The 10,217-nt window shown below is 38.6% G+C and overlaps 1 protein-coding gene across 1 annotated transcript; it reads right to left on the reverse strand.

Annotated features, from left to right (window-relative positions):
* Positions 1-1,684: 1,684 nt before the first annotated feature.
* LOC109564277 (olfactory receptor 11H4-like) lies at positions 1,685-7,252 on the reverse strand. Its single transcript, XM_019967771.2, has 2 exons — positions 7,246-7,252; positions 1,685-2,622 (listed from the first exon to the last, which is right to left on the reverse strand). Exons 1-2 carry the CDS (start codon positions 7,250-7,252, stop codon positions 1,685-1,687), a joined length of 945 nt encoding a protein of 314 aa, XP_019823330.2.
* Between the last annotated feature and the right edge of the window lie 2,965 nt (positions 7,253-10,217).

Genomic DNA, 10,217 nt, shown 5'->3' on the forward strand with positions numbered 1-10,217 from the left:
AGAGGAGGTGGTGGGCTAAGAGATAGAAAACTAGGACACAGAAAATCTAGGTCCTGGCCTGAGTGCTTTTACTTACTAGCTGTAAGAGCCTGTTGAGTTCATTTCTTCAAATATTAGATACATATCTTCTTTGTGTTCTCCATAGGGCTGACGTGAGAATGAAATAATAAGAAAATATTTTGCAAATATCTATATAATCATAATATGATTGTGATTGAAGAGCCTCAGGAGTGGATTCTTAACTCCATTATCTCTCCAGTTTGTTATGGAAATATCATTCCAGAATTAGAATTTCCTTTCTGAGGGTCTAGGAGGACTTTCCATTCTTCTTGGGCAAACCAGTTCCTTGACTTTTACTCCTCCCCAAATATATATCCCCAAGATCAGTTTGCAGATACAAGTTCCTTTTAAAAGAAATACAAAGTTTTATTTGACAACTAGAAATAAAGAATTTTAAAAATGCCCATGCCTCTATTTAGTCTGTTGTCAATGAAACAACCATGGTGATGACCCTTTTAAAATATAATGGGATTCTACTACTCCTCTACTCAAAACTCTGCTCAGAAAGGCTTTCCATCTCATTCAGAATTTAAAATTCTTACTATGGCTCACAAGGGCCTGTACAACTTGGCCCTCTGTATGCTCTCTTTGACTTCTCTGATATTTCCCTCTTAATCTCTCTATTCCAATCAAAACAATTTGTTGCTGCTGCTGCTGCTGCTGCTAAGTCGCTGGAACACAATCCTGCCTCAGGGTCTTATGGAGAACTTGCCTCCCTCTGCACGGAATGCTCTTCCCTCAGCTATGCACACAGCTCATTCCCTCATCTCCTTCAAGCTTTTGTTTAAATGGTACCTTCTCCCCCTGGCCTTCCCTGATGGTCCTATTTAAAATTTCAGCCTTTTCTCCCTCATTTCCTGTCTCCCTTTCCCTTTCTCCATATTGTTTATCACTTTCCAAAATAACTATATTTTTGCTTATTTTTTTATTGTCTGTCCCTCACTAGAAAATAAACTCCACACATAGAGTGTTTTGACCATTTTGGTCATAGTGTATTTCTAATGCCTCTGAGAGTATCTAGAATAAAGTAGATGCTCAATAAATTTTTGTTGAATTGTAAAAATTACTATTTTAAATGATGTTAAAACATAACTTATATAAGCATGAAACTTTTGGTCTGTCCCTAATCTAGAAGATTCTGGACCATGAGGAGCTAAGAGGACAGAAACTTTTTCTATTACTAAATCTTTTGGTTATGTATCCATTAGACATTTAAATTAGATTATTTATTCACTTTAAAGGATCTTGTACTGTCTTAAGAAATGCCTTCAGTACACTGATGATGATTCACCTAGGATAACTTTTCTTAGTCTAGCTTTACCTCCTTCCCCTAATAATCAAAACTAAAACAGTGTGTGGAATAGGACAAATATAATGCCCTCATATTACTATCTAAGAAGTTATTCATGTTGAAAATATTGTTACTATACTTAGGATGCCGTCTGAATCAGCTGTGGTTTAGCTCTGCCAGGTTAGTTGAGGAATGAAACATGGATGGAATCCACTAAAAACGTCTTCTTTACTGTGTGCACTGGAAAATTAACAGCAGTATATGAAATCTTTTTTAATTAATCTTTTATGCCTGGACAATGGTTTGCTTGTTCTCATGTAGATTAGTTTATGTTCATTCTATTTTCAGGACTTTCTTCAGTGCAGCCTTCATCTCCTTGTTTCTTAAGCTGTAAATCAGGGGGTTTAAGAAGGGAGTCACCACGGAATAGAACAAAGTTATAATCTTCTGACTTTCAGCTGGGTTATCAGCTGTAGGGCTCACATACATGGCCAAAAGAGCCCCGAAGAATAAGCACACCACTGTCAGATGTGATCCACAAGTAGAAAAGGCCTTCTGTCGGCCTGCTGCTGAAGGGACTTTAAACACAGTAATCAATAAAAGGGTATAGGAGCCAAGGATGTACAGAAGAGTTAGCACGATAATGAGGGAGCTGAGGACATACAAGACAATCTCAGTGACAGGAGCTGGGACACAGGACAGAGCCATCAGTGGGTCCATGTCACACACAAAGTGATCGATGGTATTGGGCCCACAGAAAGGCAACTGAGAGAGCTGCACGGTGGAGACAGAGTAACTAAGGAACCCAAATACCCAGCAAAGAGACAACAAAACAGAGCAGAGCTGTTGGGTCATGATGGTTGTGTAGTGCAATGGGCGGCAGATAGCAAGATACCGATCATATGCCATGATACAGAGCAAATATACCTCAGTTGTACCAAGGGAAGTAAAAAAATATAACTGGAGGAAACAGTCAACAAAAGAGATGGTTTTTGTTTCTGAGACGAAATGGATTAGCATACTGGGCACGGTGGAAGTAATGTACCAGATTTCAAGGAAAGCGAAATTCCCTAGGAGAATATACATTGGAGTGTGGAGCCTTTGGTCCCACCTCACAGCGCAAACAATGGTCCCATTTCCCACCACGGTAAATATATAGATTCCAAAGAACAGTGAAAAGAGGAAATACTGTAACTCTTGACAACCAGGGAAGCCTAGGAGGATAAACTCCGTCACGGTGCTTGCTGCTGAATTGTTCACGAATCCCAGGACTGCACAGAAGACAGAAAATACCAATATATAAGTTGCTTAGTTTCTTGAAAAACTTATAGGAAATCTATGCAAGGTATATATGTTGGCTGTTTTGCAATTAGTTTGGAATAACCCATGTATTAACTCCTATCTTATTTAAAAGCCACCAACAAACAAATTTCAATAAAATTGGGTTCATAACAATAGAATCGTTATATTACTTGGATTTTGTTTATCAAAGGATTAGGTTAAAAAAATCCTCTTTTCCCTTTGAAAATTTTGAAAACTCAGAAGCACTACCTTCTGTGAAAAGAAAAAGGTTATCAGTTTGTATTAGATTCATTTGTATTATTTTTTAGGGCCCAACATATGATATCATATAGTATTTGTCTTCCCTGTCTGGCTTATTTTACTAGGCATAATATTCTCTAGGTGCATTAACATTGGTGCAAGTGGCAATATTTCATTCTTTTTTTTTATGGCTGAGTTATATTCCATTCCATGTATGTATACAGGTAATATATGGGCTTCTCTGGTGGCTCAGGTAGTAAAGAATCTGCCTGAAATGCAGGAGACCTGGTTTCAATCCCTGGGTTGGGAAGATCTCCTGGAAAAGGGAATGGCTACACACTCCAGTATTCTTGCCTAGAGAATCCCATGGGTAGAGGAGTCTGGCAGGCTACAATCCATAGGATTGCAAAAGAGTTGAACATGACTGAGCAACTAACACACATGCACACATAGGTAACACACACACACATATCACATATATCACATATAGCTGTTGGTGGGTACTTGTATAAACTGTTTTTTTAACTTTATATATTTTGTATTTTTTCCATGTCCAAATTATAACTTTGGAACATTAGTTCAGTGGCTGCCTTGTTTTCTGTAGATTTTATCAACTCCTTAGTGATAGATTTTGAGTTTTAGTGTTTTATATTATAATAAATGCCCTAATTAATATTCTTGAGCATATTATCTTAGTATACTTGATCCATAAAGTGAGTTTATAATGATTCAACATTTAATAATTAAACTAATCAATGTATTGTGTCCTAGTTTTTGATGATGAAGATTTTTAGATATCCTTTGATGCTCATCATTTACTGAAGTCAACAAAGCAAAACCCTTTTACATATAAGAAAAATTCCTGCTTAATAGTTCCATAGCACGTTATTCACATCCATACTAGAGCATATGCCATAATGACTGAATAATGTGTTGTGTTTCCTCTAGACTGAAAACTTTTATAATTCGTGCTATGCTATGCTATGCTAAGTCATTTCAGTCGTGTCCGACTCTGTTCGACCCCATAGACGGCAGCCCACCAGGCTCCCCCGTCCCTGGGATTCTCCAGGCAAGAACACTGGAGTGGGCTGCCATTTCCTTCTCCAATGCATGAAAGTGAAAAGTGAAAGTGAAGTCGCTCAGTCGTGTCCGACTCTTAGTGATCCCATGGACTGCAGCCTACTAGGCTCCTCCGTCCATGGGATTTTCCAAGCAAGAGTACTGGAGTGGGGTGCCGTTACCTTCTCCGTTATAATTCATAAATGATGTTAAATTTATCTTTCTATTCTCAGTTGACTGAGTTTCTGGTGCTAGGTAGGCACTTGCTCAATGAATTAATGGTTGAATGAATTTTGAACTTGTCAATTCTGTCACTGAAAAGCTAACCTACTGAATTTATGAACATCACCATCACTGAGCCTCTAATCTGAACTCATTGGGCAGAGACTGTGACTGACCAAACCTAAGATCTAATCCCCACTGGCGTCATGTCCCTGTCATATGTGAGTGTCCATTCTAAATACAAGCCTCCCTAGTTACTTACCCTTTTCATACTCTTCATGGGGGTCTCAAGGCAAGAATACTGAAGTGGTTTGCCATTCTCCAGTGGACCACGTTTTGTCATGTATGTATGTAGTATGGATGTAGATGTAGTATGCATGTAGTACGTAATAGTCATGTATGGATGTGAGAGTTGGACTATAAAGAAAACTGAGGGCCGAAGAATTGATGCTTTTGAACTGTGGTGTTGGAGAAGACTCTTGAGAGTCCCTCAGACTGCAAGGAGATCCAACCAGTCCATCCTAAAGGAAATCAGTCCTGAATATTCATTAGAAGGACTGATGCTGAAGCTGAAACTCCAATCCTTTGGCCACCAGATGTGTAGAACTGACTCATTTGAAAAGACCCTGAATCTGGGAAAGATTGAAGGCAGGAGGAGAAGGGGATGACAGAGCATGAGATGGTTGGATGGCATCACCGACTCAATGGACATGAGTTTGAGTGAACTCCGAGAGTTGGTGATGGACAGGGAAGCCTGGCATGCAGCAGTCCATGGGGTCACAAAGAGTCAGACACAACTGAGTGACTGAACTGAACTGAACTGAGTTACTTACCCTCTTTTATATTTTCACGCCTATTTTCAACATTCTGTTCAGCATTTCTTCTTTTTTAATTAATTTTTCTTATTGGAGTCCAGTTGATCACTACTTCTCCTTATTCCATCTTTTCCTTTTCCCTTTAGTATTCAAATCTTGTGAAATGGAACTACTTACTCTCCATTCACTAATCCATTTAGCATTTGCTAAAGTCAGAAACTTGTCATTCAAACCACTTTCTAATTTTGTCAGTTCCTGTGTGCAATCAATCACCAACTCCTGTTGATTTTCCCTCCCAAATGTTTTTTAAATCTGTTCTGGGTATACAGGAGGTCAATGAGAAAGCAAAAAATGCTTTCTCTGTTTGGATGGACGAGTAGCAGAGTGAACAGCTACATATATAACCAAAAAGAAAAATGAGCCTCCTTAGGAAGGGCTAAGTATGACATTTTTGGAAAAAAATGGATCCTCACATGTGATGGTGAGGAAAAAAGAGAACATTTACTCTGCAGCCTATGTGGTGACATACCACAACTGGATCACGTTCACAACTGATTGACCGATTGACTAAATCCAATAATACTTAACTCAGTAGCCCTGTTGTATCACCATCAGTTCAGTTCAATCTCTTAGTTGTGTCCAACTCTTTGTGACCCCATGGACTGCAGCATGCCAGGGCTCCCTATCCATCATCAACTTCCAGAGTTTACTCAAACGCATATCCATTGAGTTGGTGATGCCATCCAACCACTGCATCCTCTGTCATCCCTTTCTCCTCCCACCTTCAATCTTTCCCAGCATCAGGGTCTTTTCAAATGAGTCATTTCTTCGTATCAGGTGGCCAAAATATTGGAGTTTCAGCTTTAATATCAGTCCTTCCAATGAACACTCAGGACTGATTTCCTTTAGGATAGACTGGTTGCATCCTAAGGGATGCAGGCCCTTGCAGTCCACGGGACTCTCAAGAGTCTTCTCCAACACCACAAAAGCATCAATTCTTCGGCCCTCAGCTTTCTTTATAGTCCAACTCTCACATCCATACATGACTACTGGAAAAACAATAGTCTTGACCAGACAGACCTTTGTTGGCAAAGTAATGTCTCTGCTTTTTAATATGCTGTCTAGGTTGGTCATATCATTCCTTCTTTAAGGAAAATAAATAAAGTAACCTTGATTTGTGTTCAAATAGCATAACATACTGTGTGTTCTTGGGCAAGTTAATACCTTTTTTTCAGAGCTCCTGTGAAAATGCTGCTGATTATATTCAATATATGCTAAGTATAGTTCCTGGAATATAATTGAACCTAAAAAAATTCATAGCCATTGTTGTTAATAATATAGTACTGTCAACAAACATGATTACAAAGTATAAACTTTTTAGCATAATTATTTAAAAACCTAATCACTAAATCTTAATCACTAAGATTAAAAAGTTACTCAGTTCCAACATATCACACAACAAAGCTATGGGCAACTCTCTTTGGTCACTCAGATTGATTTTACTGAGCTCCTTGTATATTCTGGCACTTAGAAACATACAGTTTGGTATGATATAAAGGAAGAAGACATAGAAACATTGTGATTCAAGAAACAGAAAATAAATAAAGGGAGTGTGTTACTTGTGATGTGCATGAGAGGAAGTGGGAATGTTACACTTAATTGGGGGCACAGTAGAAAATGAGTTACTGTGTGCTAAGTTGCTCAGTCATGTCCAACTCTTTGCAACCCCATGAGCTGTCACCTGCCAGGCTTCTCGGTCCATGGGGTTCTCCAGGCAAGAATACTGGAGTGGGTTGCTACGTCCTCCTTTAGGAGATCTTCCTGACCCAAGAATTTAACCCACATCTCTTATGTCTCCTGCATTTGCAGGCAGGTTCTCTACCACTGCGCCACCTGGAAAGCCCATGAATTGCTTAGTACAACTCTAAATAGTCTTCTCAGACCAAATTAAAGCTGACTAAATTTCTGAATAATGAAACATTTTTTATGAACCACTAAACAAAAAAGTTTCAGGGGAAAAAAAGTTTCAGGGATTGTTAAACTGAGGGAGATGAGTAGCTGGACACTAGAGTCAACATTTCATATAACAAGCTTATTATGTTACTAGTGACTGAAACTTCATATCCAGAAACATAAAGCCACAAAAGTTTGCAAAAGTACATTAATATTCAAATGTAATTCCACTGTAGTAGGATCAATTTGTAGGTGTCTTAGAAAAAATACAGTGATGCCAAGACAGGAAGAAAAGTTACTTACCCTTCATGATAAGACTAATTATGGACAAAGCTGGGAATAAATACTGAGTCTATATCTTCTCACTGATGCTTTTTCCTTTACATGGAATCAAAACCCAGAGGCCTGATCCTGAGCATCCTACAATATACAAAGTTAAATGCTGAAACTCCCTTCCTGAATTACTCAAAAGAAACGGTTATAGCAACAGGGCACTTCTGTTGGGCAATGTGATAGCCAATGAAAAGAATTACAGCCCTATAATCGGTCATGGAGACGTGGGCCTTAGGTGACATACTGATATTTTCATCAAGAGCTCCATAAGAGACCTCAGTCTACCCAAGGCAGCCAGATCTTTCACTTGCCTCACCCAGAAGAGACAATTCAACAGAGCTTTATATTTTGGTTACTTTTGCTATAGAGTGATTGAAAGAATGGGGTATAAACTTCATGAGGAGATTTCAATAAGGGAGGGTGCAGGTGAACGAAGGGAGGGGGAGTGTTGCTGAGACTCCCCAGTGAGCAATTAAAGTTTCTTTTTAGAGATTATTGTGAAGTCTTCAGAGTCCTCTTGGGCTGGTTTATGACTCCCCCGAGACTCCTTGGTGTAACATCCTTTTCTTATCCAAAATTTTCATATAGTTTAGGTTAATTTGGCTTCCAGAGTGAAGACAGGGATAATGTCTTAAAGGCAATGCTGAGCTGTCTGTGAAGATTTATAGAGAATTTCTTTTTGTTTTCAGGAAGCATTTGTTTCTCTATGAAATATAAAGAATATTCACAATGTATATTGTTTATATTCTATGAGAGTGTATTTTCTTCACACACTTTACAATTATAAATTTTTGTTTCCAGTCCTCAATTACCGACAGACGACTACTTTTCCATTTGTTCTGTCTGTTCTTTGTTCCTTTATTTCTCCTTTTTTGTTTCTTTTGGATTATTCAAGTACTTTTGTTATTTTATTCTACATTTTTTATGATTTTAAACTATTTTTATTGTTGTAAAATATATATAACATAAAAATGATCATCTTAACCACTTTAAGTGTAGAGTTCTGGACATTAATTACATTCATATTGTTATGCATCTATCACCAGCATTCATCTCCAGAACTTTTTCATTATCCCAAACTGAAATTCCAATGCCCATTAAATAATACCTTCCCATTTCACTTTCCCCTAGCCCCTGCAATCGACTATTAGAATTTTTATCTTTGAATTTTATTACTCTAGGAAACATGTAAGTAGAATCACACAAAATTTGTGCTCTGTGATTGGCTTATTTCACCTATCATATTGTCTTCAAGGTTTAGTCATGTTTTAGAACATGTCAGAATTTCCTCCCAAAGGTTGCATTGTTTGTGTATATAAAATTTTATTTATCTGTTCATATCTGAAGAATACTTTGGTTGCTTTCACCATTTCACTATTGTGAATATTGCTGCTGTGACTATGAGTGTAAAATATCTGCTTGATTCTTGCATTCAGTTCTTTTGTATATATACCCAGAAGTGGAATTGCTGAATTCATGGCTTTTAGGAACTGCTGTACTATTTTCCACAGACTGAAACATTTAATATTCCCACCAGCAATGTACATGTACTCCAATTTCTCCAGATTCTTGAAAGTTTTTGCTGTTTGCTTCTATAATAACCCAGAGATCAAATGGCCAACATCCACTGGATAAAAGAGATGGCAAGAATACACGGAAGAACTGTACAAAAAAGATCTTCACGACCCAGATAATCACAATGGTGTGATCACTGACCTAGAGCCAGACATCCTGGAATGTGAAGTCAAGTGGGCCTTAGAAAGCATCACTACGAACAAAGCTAGTGGAGGTGATAGAATTCCAGTGGAGCTATTCCAAATCCTGAAAGATGATGCTGTAAAAGTGCTGCACTCAATATGCCAGCAAATTTGGAAAACTCAGCAGTGGCCACAGGACTGGAAAAGGTCAGTTTTCTTTCCAATCCCAAAGAAAGGCAATGCCAAAGAATTCTCAAACTACTGCACAATTGCACTCATCTCACATTCTAGTAAAGTAATGCTCAAAATTCTCCAAGCCAGGCTTCAGCAATATGTGAACCGTGAACTTCCTGATGTTCAAGCTGGTTTTAGAAAAGGCAGAGGAACCAGAGATCAAATTGCCAACATCCGCTGGATCATGGAAAAAGCAAGAGAGTTCCAGAAAAACATCTATTTCTGCTTTATTGACTATGCCAAAGCCTTTGACAGTGTGGATCACAATAAACTGTGGAAAATTCTGAAAGAGATGGGAATACCAGACCACCTGATCTGCCTCTTGAGAAATTTGTATGCAGGTCAGGAAGCAATAGTTAGAACTGGACATGGACCAACACACTGGTTCCAAATAGGAAAAGGAGTACGTCAAGGCTGTATATTGTCACCCTGCTTATTTAACTTATATGCAGAGTACATCATGAGAAACGCTGGACTGGAAGAAACACAAGCTGGAATCAAGATTGTCGGGAGAAATATCAATAACCTCAGATATGCAGATGACACCACCCTTATGGCAGAAAGTGAAGAGGAACTCAAAAGCCTCTTGATGAAAGTGAAAGTGGAGAGTGAAAAAGTCGGCTTAAAGCTCAACATTCAGAAAACGAAGATCATGGTATCGGGTCCCATCACTTCATGGGAAATAGATGGGGAAACAGTGGAAACAGTGTCAGACTTTATTTTTCTGGGCTCCAAAATCACTGCAGACGGTGACTGCAGCCATGAAATTAAAAGACGCTTACTCCTTGGAAGGAAAGTTATGACCAACCTAGACAGCATATTCAAAAGCAGAGACATTATTTTGCCAACAAAGGTTCGTCTAGTCAAGGCTATGGTTTTTCCTGTGGTCATGTATGGATGTGAGAGTTGGACTGTGAAGAAGGCTGAGTGCCGAAGAATTGATGCTTTTGAACTGTGGTGTTGGAGAAGACTCTTGAGAGTCCCTTGGACTGCAAGGAGATCCAATCAGTC

This window comes from Bos indicus, chromosome 10, assembly GCF_029378745.1.
Source record: "Bos indicus isolate NIAB-ARS_2022 breed Sahiwal x Tharparkar chromosome 10, NIAB-ARS_B.indTharparkar_mat_pri_1.0, whole genome shotgun sequence".
Taxonomy (NCBI): Eukaryota; Metazoa; Chordata; class Mammalia; order Artiodactyla; family Bovidae; genus Bos; species Bos indicus.